Below are 20,499 nucleotides of genomic sequence, written 5' to 3'. Positions count from 1 at the left end.
GATGAAGATGGGGGGTGGTGGTTAGGGCATTCATTTTAAGAACAGGAAGCAAGATGAACAATGAAGTCAAAGTAACAAAAAGAGCCCTGTACTGGAAACGAAGACCAGTTTAGTTCAGGAGAAGAACAAGATATCTGGAAAGCAGTGAGAGAGGCTAGGTTAGGAGGACTGGCAGATCTGTGAGGTAGGTGGATTAGTCAAACAAGACACTTGAGTAAATAATCAGCCTTCCTGGGCATGAAACATTGGAAGTGGGTGACCTGGTATTAACTGAGGCTACATATGGCTAGAGATCAAGATACAGCCTTGCGTTTCATTTTAAAACCAATTGCTGTGGGGAGTGGGGGGACACACTATGAACAAACTGAATAAATTATGGTGAATAAATTACAGAATATGGGGGAAGATAATATATTGACTATTAAGGTATGGCAGTAAAGGAGAGAAAAATTTAAGTTGGCTTAAGGTACAAGAGGGACATTACGATGGAGAAAGACTTACTATCGTCACTTGAAATAGAATGAAGCCGAGGTGAGAGGTGGAGTGAGTCACTTGCACGAGTCAGTGAGTTTGTTCTGTCATATGGACAGTATAGGAACCTACTAGCAGCTCCTGAAAACAGGACTGGGTGTTGCGACACGGAAAACAGATCAACAGGAGCACCTTGAGAAAATAAACCCCTTTGTGACTGTTGATATAACTCATGTATGTTTTGCCAGCTGCGAACTTCTCATAAACCCTTATCCCAAACTGACCTCCAAACTGGCAGGTGGAATCAAGGCCACATCTTTGTAAGAAAATCTGAGACTGAATCATCAGTCTCGTTATTTGAGATATTAGTCTAGAATATGAGATCCACGAACAATACAAGTTGAAGTAGCTGAAAGCACACTTTTTTTAGACGGTGGGGAGCCCACGTCCCTGAACCCACAGGAGTGTATGGTTGTGCTTGGACAGGGGCCTCATATTAGCAGGGGAAAGGTTGTTACACGTGATCTTACAAGCTGACGTTCATCAAGCTGACGTTCATCAAGCTGCATAACTGCCGCATGGCTCATCGCGGTGACTACCCGGGTGAATTCCAGGGCGGACGCCTCGTTGGGACGAGGTCACGACGCAATCGGACTGGGAGGAGCCCGGAGAAGGCCGCGCCCTCTCGCTAACTACATCTCCCAAAGCTCCACGCGGCCCTAAGGCATGGCAGCCCAGGCACCGAGCGCAGACTGAGGCTCTGGGAATGGGAGTCCGAATGCAGGCACCGCCCCAGTGGACGCCGCGGTGGGGAGATCTGCAGCGATTGGCCAGCGAGCGATGGAGGCCCGCCCACGCATGGTGACGACAAGCCACCGTCTGGCTACTTAAGGCGTCGTGGTCTGGCCACCCCGCCTTCGCTCCCGCGCTAGAGAGAAACATGTATCGTTTCCGCTCGCAGCTCTTCACGGGGATTTCTGCTGCTGCTGCTGCCGCTTCTCACCCGCGCCGCTCCTCGCCTCTCTTGTTAGCCCGAGACTCGCCTCTCAGCCGCCCGCCGCACAGACGCACGAGTAGACAGTGCAGCTCCATCGGCTGATCCTCGCTGAGCTCCAAGTGTAGGCGGCACCGGGCGGCCCACGATGCCGAAGAACAAGAAGCGGAACGCTCCCCACCGCGGTGGCGGGGGTGGCGGCGGCTCCGGGGCAGCGACGTCGGCGGCCACGGCAGGTGAGGGGTGTCCCCACGCCCGGGAGCCGGCTGGCCGGCCGAACGGGAGACTCCGGCCTGGGGCGCGGTGGGACTTGTAGTTCGGTCTTCGCTTCGGACGCCCAAGTCTGCATAGCGCGTGGTACGGCTGAACTGCAGTTCCCATCATGCCCTGGGACTCGCGCTTCTTGAGCTGGCACGCGGGAGCAGTGCTGGAGCTCCGGCCCTGGGGGCGGGGAGAAGTGGGACCTTGGGCTGGAGGGAGAGTCAGAATAAGGGTGACCAGGACTTGGCGTTCTTCCTAGACGTCGCTGCCTGCTGTCCGGTTCTTTATCGAGCTAGAGATGGGGCGGAGCGCTGGTGGCTTGCCGCTGTTGCGCGCTGCCTGTGGCTCTCCCTCCAACATGGAGTTCTCGGGAGTGTCAAACGTCCAGCGGGCTTGGACCGGCTTTTGCGTCACGAGGCCTGAGCTTTGCGTGATGGGGCCAGGGTGACGCAGAGGCACGAGTGGCTTCCATCCCGCTGCTTTCCTGCGCGTCTCGCAGGTCCTCTAAGGCCGGGTGGAGGCGTCGGAAGCCATGGCCACCGCCCCACCCTTAGCGTGGCTTCCACTCCTAACCCGGAGCCTGCAGAAACCGGGAGCCCCCGCAGCCCTTGTGCTGCCAGCCTAGGCGACCGCGTTCTCCTTTGTGCTGCATTCTATAGGTTCCATGCAGTGATAGAGGGGTGAGAAGCCGAGGTTGCAATTGGCTGGAAAGTTAGGGATAAGTTGTTTTTTTTTCCCCTTCCATGCTAAGACTAAGCTTTTTCTGGATGGTTAATTGCTGAACTGAATGTACGATTCTCTTAACATATGGCTAAGAAAAAAAAAATGATTGCAACCGAAGGTCCCTTCTACAAGACTGCACACAAGACATAAGTCGAGTAGTATTGAAATGGGTAGTCATCTCACTAAGTAATTGTTATGATTTATGGAGTTGAATATTGGAATGCCCCCAGTCGTTCCACACCAAGATAATAGCCATGAGGTATTTGTTGACCTAGCTGCTACTCTTTGATCATTCGAATGATATTAGAAAAGTGAATGACCAGTTTTCATGTTAAATATTGGAGACTGGCAATGCAAAAGTTTTTCTCCAGGGTCTGGAGAGCTGAAAGCTCTTGATCATGCATTAGGTGATAACTGGCTGGGTATGAACTATTATAAATAGAAATGTATCTTTAGATATTTTTTCCCTTTCTCCTGAATGCGTGGTGAAATTCACTGTGAAGTTATGAAATACTGTTCATGTAACCTAGTTGTGGTTGAATCAAGGCCCCTGCTACTTCTGTTTAAGCTTTCCCTCCTGAATAAATACCGGAGTTCTTTCATAAAGTCTTACTAGTCTTATTAAAGTTTTCCTTTTAAAAAGATGAAATGAAAATAATGGAGAAACACTGACAATTTGGAAACAGATGTTAACAGAGGTCTCCGCCTCACAGACACCCTTCCTTTCTGTAGTTTCCTGACAAGTATTATTCTTTTCTTAGGACAGACACATTTTGCCTCAAGGTGTATTTGACCTGCCATCAGACTGCATCAGTGCTATCTTTTAAATTCTTTTTCATAGAAAAGATACATGTTTAAACACTGCATTTTAGCATATGTAATGTAAACACTTTAAGCATCTATAAAAGGAAAGTAATTGATTTGGTTGTTGAAACTGCAAGCTTTGATATTGTTACCATAAAAGCTACCTCTAGCAAGTGAGACTGGATGAGAATGCTTTTCTGTAATTTTCTACTTTAGCCACGTGTGTTTTACTTCCTAAATAGTTGAGTCCGAAAGGAAATTAGCAAAAGTTTTACTTAGAAACCACTTTTTCTATTGAAGTTTGGATGACAGGGAGAATAAATCTGATTTAAGTGACTCTCTACAGCCTTCAGTTTGTTGCTTAGGGTCTTGGATTTTTATTTATATTCTTTGTAAGTAATTGGAGAGTTGTAGGAAACCAAGGAAATTGATCTCATGCGTGGATAAGTTTACACAGCAGTGTTCTGACCTGAGGAGTGGATTTTCATGTTTTGTGTTTTCTTTTTTGTTTTTCTCATTTTTATTATGACAGTCTCAATCTGTAGCCTGCTCTGGAATTCACTGTAGCATCAGCTGTTCTCAAACAAAGGCAGCTTCTTGTCTTAGACTTCTGATTGCTGGAATAGCAGATGTAAAGCCATAGATTTAGCATGAAAGACAGGGTTTTTAAGGAAAAAAGTTTGTATAGTAAGCCTCTGAGAAATAAGGAGGACTTCACATATGTAGAGTGCCTGCTCGTTATTAAGTCAGGATTACAAGGTAAGCTTGACCTAGATGTTAGACATTCTTACAAGATGAATTTCCTTGCTTTAAAAGTGCTTTTACTTATTTGTGCGTGAATGTGAACACACCAAGACACGGATAGGGAAGTCAGAACACATTTTCTGTGTGGATCCCAGGGCTTGATGAACTCAGGCGGACAGGCTTGGCAGCAAGCACCTTTTCCGCTGAGGCGTCCTGCCAGTCATTCCTTGCCCTTTCAAACCCCTTCCTGGAATCATGAAGAAACCAAACCAGTTAGTTAAGAGACAGAAGCTTAAAGTTGTGTACAAATAATCTTCAAAACAGGCCACATATGAACAGTTTTAAAATTACATTGGCTAGTATGTAAATATGGTAAGATTCTTCAGAATATACTCAGCTGTTAGCATAATTTGTCATGAGGAAAGATCCAGAAATAGGCTGGTGTTTATTTTTTCCTAGCACAGTGATTAAGAAATGTTGGCATTGGTGCCTCACTTATTCTCTGTGCTTTCCTACTTTAATCCAAGTTACTTTGGTATCAGGCAAGCAGATTTCAAGGTCACTTAAAGTTTTGCCAACTTCTCTGCATAGAGTTGTTTTTTTTTTTTTTGTAGTTGTTGTTGTTGTTGTTTTAGCAACTTATTTAAAGCCTAACTCTAACAGGCTTGATTTTAGAGGATTTAATAAAATAAAATTAACACCCATTAATCCTAGGATTTGAGAGGCTGGAGTGGCAGGAAGATTGGCAGGAGTTGAAGGTTAATCTGGGTTATATAGTGAGATTGGCTTGCAGAGCCCGACTGTTGCCCCAAACTGGAATAAGTAAATAAAAGTAAGGTAATAATGACAATAAAAATACAGGAACTTAATTTTTTTGAGGAATTTGATTTTTATTCATACCTAAAGTTTAAGTATTAATCATGATGATGTGTGTACAGAAGTGTTAATAATTATACATTAAAATATTTCTGGAGAAATTGAAGTTCTAAAAATATGCATTCAAATATAATGCTCATTAATCTATATTTTTTTATAATTTTTCATGATGAAATTAATATACTTATGGGCTTTTGATACTTAACCTTTTCGCCCAGTCTTTGGTGGGAATTGGTTGGCAGCGATTGTCTGCATCTATACACTGTTACATCAGTATATTATACATAGTAAGATGACTGTATAATGCTACTTAATGACATCTTTATGTACTAGTAGAACACTCCTACATTGTAGTATAGGACACATTATTTTCTATACTCCTGTATGATGTGATTGTGTTTGATATGCTTAGTATTGAAATTTATTTCTGTAAAATTGCACATAGATTGTGCATAAAAGGTAGTAGGTGAAACCTTTGTATAATAGGTGCCAAAGGAAGAGGTTAGGTACATTGGTGGGTAAATGAGATTGACTTCTGTTGTGTAGTTCATGTTCATTTTTCTGTATTCTGTCCAGGTGGTAATCCTAGCATCTCCTGCAGAATGTACTCTATAATATTAAAGTTACTAGTTATTATAAGGAATTGATATTTGATGTATGTAGTCTTTGATTTTTACTAATGCAAGGAAATTGAATGCAGGTAAATCAGGCTGCCCAGGTCACTTTATGGTCAGAATATGAGACTCATTTTAGCTCAGGACTCAAAGTAATTCACTACTTCATAATTTTTAAGTTAATGTGTAATCCCTCAATTATGAATTTATTCTGAAAATATGCTAGTTAAATTATTTTTGGTAATAGCATTGGTATTTTTAAACTCTAGGATATGGTTGGAATCTTCACAGAGTCTCACTGTGTAAACCTGGCTGGCCTGGAACCACCCCTATGTAGCCAGCCTCAAACTCAAGAGACCTTTGCCTTTTTTGTCTTCCAAGTACTGGGATTAAAGGTTTATACAGCCACAGCCTGAGTTCCTTTTTTTTAAAAGGGTAATTTTTTTTTTAACTGGCAGATGGCTAAACAGCTTTTGCAGATAGGAGTTCCTGGAGCCCATGTATAGTCAGGATGGTATAAAAATCTATAATCCTAGTGTTCCTACAGAGAGTTTGAGATAGGGGAATTCCAGAATTTTGCAGTTTACCATACAGTATTTTTTTTTTCTCTTTTCTTTTTGGTTTTTTGAGACAGGGTTTCTCTGTGTAGCCCTGCCTGTCCTGGAACTCACTCTGTAGACCAAGCTGGCCTTGAACTCAGAGATCCTCCTGCCTCTGCCTCCCAAGTGCTAGGATTAAAGGCATGTGCCACCACTGCCCGGCTAACACACACTTTTAAATATTAAAACTGACACTGTCTCAAACATGGTGGAATTCAAGGAGGGACCCACAGCTCACACACATGTTCATCCTGGTGAACCGAGCACTAAGGAGCTTGACATGTGGCGATTGCAGTGAATTTAAGGCCAACCTTGTCTTCATAATGAATTCCATGCCAGCTCAGGTAACATATCAGATATAGAACTTCTGCTATTCTTTTGTTACCTTAAAACCTGCCCCTTTTGAACTTGGCACTTGCCTTTAAAATAAGACTCCTGAACAAGAGGCTATTTACTTACTGGTTACTGCTTACTAAAGCTAGTTCTCACTGTTGATGATTGGTACGTTTCTGCAGTTGCTTCATACTGTAAATAGTTGACCTTCTGTAGTACAGACTTGATGAATCAACTTATTTTAGGAATGTTACATATCTTCTTTTGCAATTTAATTGTCTCTTTACAAAAAGTTTGACCTTATTACAAGATCACTTTTAAGTAAGATCATTTCCAAGTTAAGAATTTGCTAGCCGGGCGTGGTGGCAGACACCTTTAATCCCAGCACTGGGGAGGCAGAGGCAGGCGGATTTCTGAGTTCGAGGCCAGCCTGGTCTACAAAGTGAGTTCCAGGACAGCCAGGGCTATACAGAGAAACCCTGTCTCAAAAAACCAAAAAAAAAAAAAAAAAAAAAAAAAAAAGGGAATTTGCTATATATATATATATCAAAGAGAACTCATCTCTTTCCTTTTCCTAATAGGTGGCCCGCATCGGACTGTTCAACCTTTCAGTGATGAAGATGCATCCATTGAAACAATGAGCCACTGCAGCGGCTATAGCGATCCTTCCAGTTTTGCGGAGGACGGTAGGAGTTTTAAATGTATACCTGTGGCTTGCCGTACAAAGATGACGTGGGGATTCTTGTATGTGAGCTATAGTGTTCCTTTTCCCAATCTACATTTTCCCTGCTTTGTTACAGTATTGGTTTCTGTTCTGTAGGACCAGAAGTTCTTGATGAGGAAGGAACTCAAGAAGACTTAGAGTACAAGTTGAAGGGATTAATTGACCTAACCCTTGATAAGAGGTAAGAGGCGTTTTAAGCTTTCCATTCTGGGTGATTCTAACCAGTTACTTTAGTATGTACTTTTTACTTTAGTATGTACTTTGTGCATTTCTCTGGTAAAGCAGTATGTTTTTCTGAAGCTCGGATTTGTTTACTTTGTCTGATGTAATGTTGCTTTGGCCAATTAGTGTGCGTAGTAGCATGTTATCAGCATTTAAATTGGTTTGTATTATTCATTGTTATAGCATAGTAGCATATATTAACTTTTGTAGTTGAAATTTATAGTACTAAAAGTTGATCTTCAGCTTACCAGGACAAACTGCTTTAAGTTGTTTCTCCACTAAATTGGTTATGGGTATGAGAACTGTCAAAGGTAAGTTTTATTCATGGTATCTTTAGAATTGAACAGATGAAATAAGATACCCAGAAGATGTAGCATGAATATGTAGCATGTAGATGTAGATGTGTTTTATGACTTTGGTCCCAGATGGTTGAGGATCTGACAGGTGAGAGGCTCATTTGAGCTCAGGAAGTTGAGACTGGTTGGACGGAATAATAAGTGCTGGTTTAAAGGGGTAGGGTGGTCTGAAGCCGAATTTACTTAAGATACGTACTACATAGCATGTCTTACACATAATGTTTTATACATTGAAAGTACAAAATACTACACAGTCATTTAGAGTTGTGGCTACCAATAAAGAGAAGTGCTCTGATAGAAAACACTGCAAAAGCACCTCTTATTTTGAGATCATATAAGTGTATTATTGAAAGATAGATGCTTGGAGCTTGTTTACAGACACGGAGATCACATGTCTTTAGAAGTCATTAGTTATAGCAGTCTTCTAACTAGTTCTTCCTTTTTAATTTGTTTTCAATAGTGCGAAGACAAGACAGGCAGCTCTTGAAGGTCTTAAAAATGCACTGTCTTCAAAAGTGCTGTATGAGTTTGTTCTCGAGAGAAGAATGACTTTAACTGATAGCATTGAGCGCTGTCTGAAAAAAGGTAATGCCATAGTCCTTGACAGACCTGTGCAGAACCAACAAGGAATTGGCTCTCTTCTTACAGTAACTTTTGCTAATAAACAGATCTTAAGGAGGGTAGAGTGACATTTTTTGTTAACTCAGAAGAGGTTCTTGCCATTCTCAGGTTACATAGGGAAGGGAGGAGCGCATCATATAGCAACTGAAAGTAGGGTTTTTGCAAGACATCTTTGTTTTTCTAAACATGGGAAAGCATTATAAGAATCCAGCCCAATTTTCCCTTGCATGTAAAACAACAGTTATATTCTAAAATAACATCATATTTAGAATATCTCTGGCATATTTGAGTTTTATAGCTGTGTAGTAGAAGTTCTGGAATTCCTATTGTAAAAGGTGACATTTCTAAGAATAAAGAGAAAGGGTTGCTTGCTTTACGAGCTTGAGAACTTGAGGCCATCTTCAGAATCCTCGTAAAGCAAAACAGGCTCCAGGGCAGTGAGAGACGTCATCTCAGCAAACCAGGCTAAGTAGGTGTACTGGTTGCTGAGACAATTTAATGACCCAGATTTGTTCCTGGCACCCACAACACAGTAGATGCAGTGGCTCAGATCTCTACCTTGAGCATTGCTATGAACAGGAAGACAGGTTGGAAGTTTATGTGAGCAATTCAGTAACAGGAATGAGACACCAGGCCTCATAGTGAGATCACCCCATCTCAAAAAAAATTTTTTTTAATTTCAGTATTTGCTCAAACCTTCTACTGTGTGTGTCTTTGAAAAATGATCTAAATTTATCTTTATGTAGAAAGATCTTTTACTTTAATCATTTATTTTGTTAAAATAATCAGAAGAGGGACTCTGCATATGCCCTTAGGTAAGTCATGCTTAGGGTTACTGTAGCAGCCCTGTTAGTGTGAGTTCCTTAAGGAATTAGAAGGCAGAGCTTGACAGGAACCATTTGCCTTTGCAGTCAATAAAATAATCCCTCAAGATGGATACTAGACTCTGTCTACAGATGAGCAAATCTATTTGGAACATTGGAGAAATTAAGCTATGTGTGTTTATCTGTGGTTTGACTGAGGTTTATCTGTTTTTAGCATTTGAGCATTTTAAGCCTGGAATACAGTATGGGTTTCAGAAATAAAGATGCTTCCTTATAAACTACTACCTTGGAAACTCACTCACTTGATACTGAAAATAAAATCTGCCTTGCTTGCTTCTCCGCTGCTTTTCCAGGAAAGAGTGACGAGCAGCGTGCGGCTGCAGCAGTAGCATCTGTTCTTTGTATTCAGCTGGGCCCTGGATTTGAGAGTGAAGAGATTTTAAAGACTCTTGGACCAATCCTAAAAAAAATAATTTGTGATGGAGCAGCTAGTATCCAGGCTAGGCAGACTGTAAGTATGAGATTAAAATTTACAGGTCTGTTCAGACTCAACACCCAAGCCATAAGTAGTAGGATCTTACTAGTACTTTACTCTCCTGTCTTAAAACAGTGAGCAGTTTAAGACAAATTCTCTTTTGTGCTCTAAAGTCTTCCATTTGAATACATTGTTTACTTTTGGGATTAAAGACCATACCCAGGTACTAGATAATTGGTTGTTAAGGTAGGTTGGAGCTTAAATGCCACTGGTGTTTGTTGGGTTAAGTCCTCGTGAAAAGCTACATTTGGATAAATGTCAGACATTTGAGGTAGCCTGTGAAGTGTTGTTAATCTGTCTTAGGGTTTGAGCATGCTTTCAGATCTCTGACTGTGTGATACTTGAGGGAGTTTGAGAATCACTTGAACTTTACTAGATTTCTTTCTGCTTTGTGCTTCATGGAAGCTGATCTGTGCAATATTCCTTCTAGTTTCATGAGTTAGCAAAAGAGGAAGACGCAAGAGAAACAATCCCTGTTGTAAAGTTGTCTTGATATTTGATATCAGCGCTCGGTCTAAAATCTCCTTGTCGGACATTCCTCTGCTTCCTGTTCCGCCTTTCCCATCTCCTTACACTATGTGTGGGAATTAGGGAGGGAAGTCGTTGAGAAAGGTTTCACGTTGAATTTTAAAAGCAAATGTATAACAAGAATCTAATGGTCATTAATATCTTTTATTTTGTAGTGTGCAACTTGCTTTGGTGTTTGCTGTTTTATTGCCACAGATGACATCACTGTAAGCAGAATAATTTTTAATTCCAGTTAGTGCTTTTATTTTATTTAATTGAAGATAGTCCTGGTCTTACTGCATATTATTTCTCTTTCAGGAGCTGTATTCAACTCTGGAATGCTTAGAAAATATCTTCACCAAGTCCTATCTTAAAGAGAAAGACACTAATGTTACTTGCAGCACTCCTAATACAGTGCTTCACATCAGCTCGCTTCTCGCGTGGACATTATTACTGACCATATGCCCAATCAATGAGGTGAAGAAAAAGCTGGAGCTGTATGTATTTTTATTTTCTATATATACATTTCTTTAATTATTTTATGTATATGGGTGTCTGCATGTATGTCTGTGCACCATATGAGTGCATTCTCCCTGGAGGCCAGAAGAGGGTTTTGGATTCCCTAGTACTAGAGATGGTTGAATATCACCATGAAGGTGCATGGAATTTTACTGGGTCCTCTGGAAGAGCAGCCAGTGCTATTACCTTTCTTCAACCTACTTTCATTTTTATTTATGTGTGTGTGCTTGCATGTGTGTATGTGTACCACCTGAGTGCTGGTGCCCATAGAGGCCAGCAGAGGTTATCAGATCCCCTGGTACTGGAGTTAAAAGCAGTTGTGAGTTGCCTGATGTGTGTGTTAGCACCCAAATTTGAGTCTTCTGCAAGAACAGAAGCAAGTGCTATTAAGCCACTGAGCCAATTTTCTAAACCCTTTAGTTTCATTTAAAAAAAAAACAAAAAAACAAAAACCATTTAGTTAACATAACTGGTTGTACTCATAAAGTAATGACTATTTTCTAGGCATTTCCATAAACTTCCAAGCCTCCTTTCTTGTGATGATGTAAACATGAGAATTGCTGCTGGCGAATCTTTGGCACTTCTGTTTGAATTGGCCAGAGGAATGGAGAGTGTGAGTATCTAATTGGCAGAAGGAGACACACGAGGACCATTTTTCCTTTGTATTGTCACTGTCAAAATTAGGAATTGGATAATAAATACATTTATTGGCTGGTCACCTGAGAACTTGTGATTGGTTTTGAGAGTATAATCTGGTGTAGGATTGGTAGAAACATTCTTGCTGTCTGTAGAACTGAAGTTAAGGGAATGTTGTTCTACTCACAAATACTTGACTTTAGGCATGTGGTGTTTTATAATCTAAGACAAAGAGATGAACCACCAGTCAGCATAGGTTTGGGGTGAGAGAAAGTTCTGTTGTTGTTCTTTAGCATTGCTTTTGATAGTGCTCTGGATTCTGTTTGCCTAACCACTGTCTATATGCAGGTGTTAATTACTGTGGCTGGGCCTCTTAGGGTATTTAAATGAGAAATATCTGACCCGCTGTCCTAATTGACCCTGATACTGGTACTACATTAAGTTTGAACTGGAAGTCCTCTGTTCTAGGATTTTATCTTGGCATACTGGATATTTGTTTACCCTGTTCATAATTTTTATTGCTACTAGAAAGGTCAGTTTATTCCTAGATACTAATTCATTCAATGTGCTGGCATTTCAAATTGAGAAACAGGCTGGAGGGATGGCTGAGGTCAAGAGCACTTACTCTTTCAGAGGGTCTGAGTTTCATTCCTAGTACCTATCTACTACCTGCCATCTGTAACTCCAGTCTTAGGGGATCCATGGCTTCTGGCATCTGAGGACACCAGGCACAGATATGGTGGAAAGAGACACATGGAGGCAAACACTCATACACATAAAATACAAGTAAAGGACAAAGGTTTCTGTCACTCCTTATTGTCATAGTAGCAAATGGGAAAAAAGTCATAGGGAAACCCAAATATGTGGGAAATTATTAACTAAATAGGAGACGTTATTTCCAACCTTGGGTTACTTAATAAGTGCTTTTAAAGTATTTATTTTTGAGATTATAATATAATTACATTTATCTTTATTTTTCCCTCCCAATCCTCGAATACACCCCTTCTTGTTCTTCAAATTCATGGCCTTGAGCCAATCCTAATAGCATATAACTTTAATCCCAGCACTATGGAGAGGCAGGTAGATCTATAGATGAGTGAGTAAGTTCCTCGACATATTCAGGCTAAATTTGCCTCAAAAATACAAGTATATTTATATCATGGCCTCCTTTTTTCACTGTTATTGAATGCATACATGTATATTTATATTCCATAGATACTCTTAATCCAGTATATATGATGTTTCTGGTACATATGTGTCAGAGTAGACTGTTGGGGAGGGCCATTTCTCCTGCTTTTCTCAGTTGCCTCTAGTTCTTTGTGTAAGCATGAGGCCTCCTGGGCGGTCCATCCTCTTTGAGTTTTAACCTAAGGAGAAAGGCGGTATTTGCAGGATGAAGCTGTGGTTAGTCGTAAGTTTTAGAACAGCGAATGTTGTAGACTGTACCAAATCTCAAATGGTTAGGCTTTAATACTCAGCCTGTGTGAAGGGGTGGTAGCCCCCTCCCCTTCATTAGGAAGGTAGCAGCTAAGAATGAAGGTAAATTAAAACTGTGAGCAGCTAAGGAATCAGTTTATTCGATTTAATAATTGGACTCAAATTTAACAATCAATTCACTTTACTGAGTTAATTGATGACTCTTAACTAGATATGGAAACTAGATGTCTCAGGTTTAATCTTGCATTTCTCTACTGGCTAGAAAGGGAAAGCATTTTAAAGGTGAAGTAATAGTGTAGTTTTAGTTTAAATTACATTTTAAGTTTTACTACCCAAATACTTTTTGTTCTCTGACTTAATAAAATGTATAGGCTAGCCAGGGTAACACATCTGGATATGTTTAGTGTGTGATGCAAGTAGTTACCACTAAACAGCAATCAGTTGGGTTAGAAATAGAACCTTTTTTTTTTTTTAATAAGCTTTTACATGTGGGCAGTTATAGTGTTTAAAGTTAATTAAATCAAGGTTATAGGTACAGCTTTGTGGTAGAGCACTTGCTAAGTGTAACCAAGGTCCTACTACTGCAAAAAATTTAGTTAAAACAGTTGTCTTTTTGGTTTTGTTTTGTTTGTTTATTTTTTGATTTTTCGAGACAGGGTTTCTCTGTATAGCCCTGGCTGTCCTGGAACTCACTTTGTAGACCAGGCTGACCTCGAACTCAGAAATCCACCTGCCTCTGCCTCCCGAGTGCTGGGATTAAAGGCGCGCGCCACCACGCCCTGCTAAACAGGTTGATTTTTAAGTAACTATATAAAACCATATATATATAATAAATCAATATATATAATTATTATACTAATAAAACCTTTTTAAGAATCAGAAAAAAACAGGTTGATTAATTACATAGGCAGAATTAAAATAATTCTTATAGCAAATAAGTATTTAATTACTCAGAACTTTTTGCTAACATAATTGTTCTGTGGGACTGTTAGCCTGGTTATTACAGTGTGGTGAATCTTTCTTGAACCTTGGAGACAGGAATAAAACTTAAAATATAATTTAAACTAAAACTACATTATTACTTCACCTTTAAGAGGCATTCCAAAAAGGGTTAAAGGAAAATGCCATTTCTAGCCAGTAGAGGAATGTAAGATTAAACCTGTTAACTGGCAGATTAGTTGGTTAGTTATTAGTGAGTATTTAAAATTGTAGAAATTATTACTCCTTTGATTACTGTACTAGCTTACTGTGTGCTTGCTGTATATCTGTATGGGAAGCAATGGCCTCTGGAGCCATGCTGCCTGGACACTTTCCTGCCTGCCACCTTTCCTAGTTGATCTTGGAGAGCTTCTATTTCTCAGTGTCCTCTTCTTTAAAGAGGAAAAATGATGGTGACTATGTCAGGTAAGTGGGAGGTAGCCTTTTATATTAGATGTTGATTGGATTGAGAGTGGCTTCTTTCCAGCAACATCTATTATAAAATAGCAGAGGCCCTGTGATGTTCTGATTCAAAACATGATAGCAGGGAAGCAGGTCAGCTTGTAGTATTCCCCAGTTCTCCCTGTTCTTTTCCATCTGATTGCACAGAGGAGATGCTACAATATATAATGAAACAGAAGGTTAAATCAGCAACAACAGCTCCTTGGGGCTAAGTCTGATAATTACAGTCTCAAAAGAGCACCTTGGCATTCTTTCTTGCCTTTGTAGATAGGAAACTGACCCAGTGTGAAATGTCTGTTCTTTGGCAAAAGTGAAGTGGGAAAGTCTTTGTGCTGAAGTAGAGCAGGATAAAACCATTTTAGAGATCATGTTTAGCTCTTGTGAATTGGGGAGGGATCAAATTGTATTTCAGTGTAAGCTTTCCAGGTGATTTTCTAGACAGGTGTTTGCCATTATACGAAAATGGGCTATAATTTTTATCTAATAGAGTTTAGTCAGCTGGCTAGGACCCAGCTTGCTGCCTTTCTTTTTCTTTTTTTTTAAATATTTATTTTATTTATATGAATATACTGTAGCTGTCTTCCAACACACCAAAAGAGGGCATCAGTTCCCATTACAGATGGTTGTGAGCCACCATGTGGTTTCTGGGAATTGAACTCAGGACTTCTGGAAGAGCAGTCAGTGCTCTTAACCACTGAGCCATCTCTTCATCCTAGCTTGCTTCATTTTTTACTGTGCTGATGTTTTCATACAGGAGTAATGCTTTCAGTGATGTTAAACTTTTTGCCCCAAGCCTATTCAGAAGTTTCTTATAATTTCATTTTGCCTTAATTCTATCCTATTTAAATTGTGTCAGACTGATGACTGACTGGTTTATATCTCCAGAGCCCATTTTTTTTGTTTGTTCAAGAGTGTACAGTTTTTATATCCTAATAAATAAAGTAGACTTTTGATACTGTTTATTGGATGCCTTTGTTGAGTGTATTGTATTTTCTTTTTTTATTTTTTATGCTTGTTTACTTTATGGAAACTTTTGTGTTAGGCATTTGCATTTCCAAGACTTAATAATAGTGTGTTGAGCTTAGTGGTTCCCCAGCTGTCCTTAGATTGAGTTTCATCATTGCATAGACTGTATTGGAATTTCTCAGCCTTGGCACTGCCGCTGTTAGGAGCTCGATAAGGCTTCTAGTACGCTGTAGGTATTTGGCTGTATCCCTTGCTAGAGTCTGCCCACTAGATGACAATATCACTTTCCCTAATGTGACAACCAAAAATGTCTCCAGACAAAGCCAGCGACCTGGGAGGTGCAGTCTTCCACAGTTGAGGATCATTGGCACTGGTTTGCAGTACTTGGATCCAATTAAGATAGTGTATTGGATCCCTCAAATTTGACTTGTCTTCACAGATTTGAAAACTTCATATATTCTTTTTAAAAAGTAAGAGAACCAAGAAAACAAATTGGTAAAATTTGAGTGGAAAATTAGCAGCCCTTGAACTCTTAGAAGTAAAATGGTATCATCTTAGGATACAATCAATTTTATTGGTATTTAAATATAAAGATATTATAACATTGGTCTGATGTAATAGTTAATTATATATTATATATAAGATACCTTACTGGTGGGTGTGGCATATAAGAGAGGCTTAGGTTGAATTGGAGCATGTTGGAAAAATTTATTAGAAGAGCTAAGGAAAATCAGAAATACCAGCATTCAAATCAAGTTGATACATTAATAAAAGATTAAAAGCAAGAATACCACATTGATTTCAAGTTTGTATCAGCTCCTCCCCCAGTAGTGATTGAAGTAGCTAGCTGTCTTTAATTAAATTATTGAATTGTGTTTCTTGCTGCATCTTACTACTTATTAGAGACAGTGGCCATAAATAGAAATCACATCATCTGAAAAAGCACTGTGATTAACTTGCACCTCTGAAATAGAAGTGGTTGTGTGTTGAGGGCCACTGTCTGAGTGATCAGGTATCCAGAACAGATGGCACGTCTGCCTTGTGGAACTTTAGAAACCCAGGTCATGTGCACAGCACAGCACAGCCTGTGCTTGATCGCTAGTTATACTCAGAAGGAGAGTGTTATTTTGTAGTTAGAATTTTTGCATAATATCTGCCTGTTTATTTGTGCACAAATCTCCATAAACAGCAAATTTGTGTTGCTTTATACAACTGGTATTTTTTTTTTTGTCAATTTCAGAAGATGTAAAAGATGAAAAATAAGTGAAATAAAATCTGTTTCCTTGGTCAGGACTTTTTTTATGAAGATATGGATTCTTTGACCCAGATGCTCCGGGCTCTGGCTACAGATGGAAATAAACACCGTGCCAAAGTGGACAAGAGAAAGCAGCGGTCTGTCTTCAGAGATGTTCTGAGGGCTGTGGAGGTAGGCCTCGTCAGTGACAGCACAGCCGGCAACTTGCTGAAATGAGAGACTCAAGCAAGCACCTGTGTTTTGTTACTTGATTTTCACTGTAGCCCAAAGCTATTTCCTCATTTAAACCCCAGAGCAGGGTCTTAACAGTATAGGGAAGAGCTGACTCCTTTGTGAAGCTGTGTCTGAGAGGCTGGGCTGGGCTGGTGAATGCTTGCATGGAGACCTCCCTGATGTCAGGCCTTTACCACCCACAACAGTACAGGGATGAAGTCCTGCAAAGCAGAAGCACTTACTATAGGGTTAGGAGGACTGAAGCCACTGTCCGGATGGAGACTGTGTCCTTAGCAGATGCGAAGCTCTGAATTTTATACCACACTGGAGACAAGAAATAGAGATCTGTCTGTGGTTGGCAGCATCTTACCTTACGTCTCACATCAGAATTCTGTGACTGAGACAAAGACACTCTGTGCTTCTTAAGGTTTGGTATAATGTTGCCTGTAAGCTTCTCTGATCTGTGGGAGGACTGGGTGCTAAAAATCCAAAATAACAAGACCTAGGCTCTTACAAAGGCCACATGGCAGTCAGAGCCTTTTGGGTTCGTCTGCTTGGTTGAGATGAGCTTTCTTTAGGATGGGTGAGGCAGTCTCTTGAAGTTGAAGACCTAACTGCTTTTGGTTGGTTGGTAAGAAGAGTTTATTTTTCTTGGGGTGGAACAGATGAGCATTCAAGACTTAATCAGCCAGGCGGTGGTGGCGCACACCTTTAATCACAGCACTTGAGAGGTAGAGGCAGGCAGATTTCTGAGTTCGAGGACAGCCAGGACTACACAGAGAAACCCTGTCTCAAAAAACCAAAAAAAAAAAAAAGACTTGATGTGTATATGAGGATTTAAGCTAGACCATGAAGCATTGGGAGAAAAGCCAGGTCAGTGGTTTGGAAGGTGAAGAAATGTGTCCCCAATATCTGTTAATAGGCATGGCTATAAGACTTAAAGAGGGGTAGAACTGGCAGCTAGAGTGGTATAAACAGCTAGTAGTTTTGTTCTGTTTTGTGTTAGCTGCTAGTGAAAGGGATCAAAAAAATGATAGTTTGAAAATATAAATGAGGGTTGGGGAGATGGCTTAGTGAGTAAAAGCATCTGCCTTGCAAGTTTGAGGACCTGCATTTGAATCGCCAAAATCTACGGTTAGCAAATATCTATAGTCCCAGTGTCCTACACTGAGATGGGACAGAGACAGTAGAATGTGGAAGCTCATGGGCCTGTTGTACACGGTGGCATACAACCAATGAGAAACCCTGATCTCAACTAGGTGGAAGATGGGGCGAGGACTGACACTGGTTGCCCTCTGGCCTCCATGTGCACACTCCATGTGTGTACTCAGTGAAACAGGAAGTGGGGAAGAGGGAGAAGAGGAAGGGAAAGATGCAGATCCCTGAGTTAGGAAGCAGAGGGGCTTAGCTATCTTTAGGAAGGAGGAAGAGATAAGGGTTTAGAAGGAGTTTACAGAAATGATTGGGGAGTAAGCTCTGAGGTCTACATGTTCCATGAAACTACAAAGGGTGAAAGAATATAGAATATATTTTTTGACTACCAGGATGTCACTTCATAGACCATGCTCTCTCTTAAACCTGTAATAACTGATAGGTGGCTTCATTTTGTAGGCCACAGAAGAGATTCAAAGAGATTGCTTGTTAAGTGACAAGCTATGTAAGCCTAGATGGAATTCATATTCCTTCCACTTCCTTCTCCTTACTGTGCTTAGAGAAAAGGAACTGGGTCGTTGTGAAATGCACATGTCTCCTCAGGTTTCGTGGATCCCTGTGGCAGTGAGCTGGATGTCCACTGGCAATGTCCATTTCTCTTGGGCTACAGCTCCCTTGCTTCTTAAGAATAGCTGTGGTGCTGTGGCAGAATCACCCTGCCTCCAAAACACATCTCTCTTCTCCCTTCTCTTCTAACATCTTACCCAGGTTGCCGTTGAACTTTGTCTTCTTGCCTCAACCTTTTGGGCATTATAGGTATACGTTGCTGCACCTGGCTTTGTTTTCTTAATAAACCTAGAACTGAGGTTTCTTGGAACTCCTGGTTGTTCTCTCCCATTTCCGTGTCTGTTAACCTACTTATCTTTACGTACTTCCTCTCGTAGAGTCCAGAGGTCCATCTGTTCACTCAGCTTGCGCCTTGTCTTGTGCCATTTCTTTTGGCAGCCTCCTCTTCTCCCATCATCCTACAGCAATAGAAACACTTGAACTTGTCTTCACATTTCTTAAGTCCTTTGAAGTTTTAGGATACTTAAAACTGTGGCTTTGTTCCCAATTTATTAGTTGTTTTAATTGTGTCTTCAAGTTTATACAGTTCCACGAGGTTCCTTCCCTCTTGCTCTGAGACAGTAGTTACTCGCTTGACCACATTTGGATAAAGAAATATCAGTTTCAAATACTGTTCCTTTATATCACTGTTTTTTAGAATAGGAATTGTGTTTGGGCCATTTTAGGACATGTGATAATTTTGGCTCCTCTGTTGTATAGGAACGGGATTTTCCAACAGAAACTGTTAAATTTGGTCCTGAGCGCATGTATATTGATAGCTGGGTCAAAAAACATACCTATGACACGTTTAAAGAGGTTCTTGGATCAGGGATGCAGTACCACTTGCAGGTGAGTGACATCCTTGCTTTAATTGAGTGGGGTGGAATTATAGGACTAGAGTGGCTTTTGAAGTTAACTTGATATCCAGGATGCATCCAGGCATTAAAAAGCAGTAAATGTCTGCTGGAATATTACTGGTGCTCTATGAAAGTGTACAGTTTTACGTTACATAGTCCTAGGATTTAAGGCACTCAGGTTCTTATTTCAGAGAGCCATATCACTTCTGTAGTCAGACTCACTGTATGCAGTGAAATAGATATTTGATACACGCCGTACTTCTTTCATTTCAGACAAATGAATTCCTTCGCAATGTATTTGAGCTTGGACCCCCTGTGATGCTTGATGCTGCAACACTTAAAACCATGAAGATTTCTCGTTTTGAAAGGGTAGGTTTTTGGTTTTTGTTTTTTAAACAAAATGTACAGCTTCTCTGGTTTCTCTTCAGGTCTTCGAGTCCTTTTGCTTCTTAGGACTAAATACATTGAAGAGGAGTTCTAGGAACTAAAGCTCTGATTCTGCCTGGTGATGGGAACATTTGCGTGTTTCTGTTGTACTGAGCAATAACTTAGTGGAGTGCCAGGCTTATTTTCTAGAAGGAGTCCATAATTTGAAGTAGTGATTGGCACCATTTTCTTGTGTTTGGTTTTTATTTAGGTAAATGTGTGTAGCGAAATGTTCATGCCCTTTATTGTAGGATGATGTGTGCCTGTTACTTCTCTAGTTCCTTAGAGAGTTTTATATTTCCCCCCTAGTTTGTTTCCTCTTGTTTATAAGAATATCTTGTCTTACTGATCCATGTATATTTTTTCTTTTCTATTTCAGCATTTATATAACTCTGCAGCTTTCAAAGCTCGAACAAAAGCTCGAAGCAAATGCCGAGATAAGAGAGCAGATGTTGGAGAATTCTTCTAGATGTCTGAATTTGATGGCTGTTTTCTAATCTCTTCCTTTATTATTATTTTTGCTACTTCTAATGTATATAAGCTTTTAGAGACGGTTTTTTATCTTGGTCAACTTAAATAATTTTTGATGTAGGGGTGGGTTGTATTTTAATTTAATGTACAGTGTTACAAATTAATGAGTTCTTTATTCTCTGTAAAAATAACTGGTAACCACAAATAAAGTGTTTGTGATGTTTGGTCGTATTCTGTGTAGTGAGCAGATGGTATTTCACAATGAGAAGGTTAACAAGTTTACACTAAAGTATTGACAACTTATGACACACAC

At 40.2% G+C, this 20,499-nt stretch overlaps 2 protein-coding genes across 2 annotated transcripts; both read left to right on the top strand.

Moving 5' to 3' along the window:
- Positions 1-1,411: 1,411 nt before the first annotated feature.
- Positions 1,412-1,570, top strand: LOC147001222 (uncharacterized). The gene has a single exon (XM_085830315.1). The coding sequence runs from the start codon at positions 1,412-1,414 to the stop codon at positions 1,568-1,570; it is 159 nt and encodes a 52-aa protein (XP_085686441.1).
- On the top strand, positions 1,421-20,417 carry Ifrd1 (interferon related developmental regulator 1). The gene is made up of 12 exons (XM_021179179.3): positions 1,421-1,701; positions 7,001-7,105; positions 7,240-7,324; positions 8,182-8,306; positions 9,520-9,677; positions 10,385-10,435; positions 10,527-10,705; positions 11,232-11,340; positions 16,498-16,632; positions 19,153-19,281; positions 19,563-19,658; positions 20,095-20,417. Exons 1-12 carry the CDS (start codon positions 1,614-1,616, stop codon positions 20,182-20,184), a joined length of 1,350 nt encoding a protein of 449 aa, XP_021034838.1. The 5' UTR covers positions 1,421-1,613; the 3' UTR covers positions 20,185-20,417.
- The last annotated feature ends 82 nt before the right edge of the window (positions 20,418-20,499 follow it).

This window comes from Mus caroli, unplaced genomic scaffold (assembly GCF_978045245.1).
Source record: "Mus caroli unplaced genomic scaffold, Mus_caroli_1 scaffold_14, whole genome shotgun sequence".
NCBI classification, from domain to species: Eukaryota; Metazoa; Chordata; class Mammalia; order Rodentia; family Muridae; genus Mus; species Mus caroli.
The sequence above is the reverse complement of the archived record's forward strand: the minus strand, read 5'-3'. Positions and strand labels throughout refer to the sequence as shown.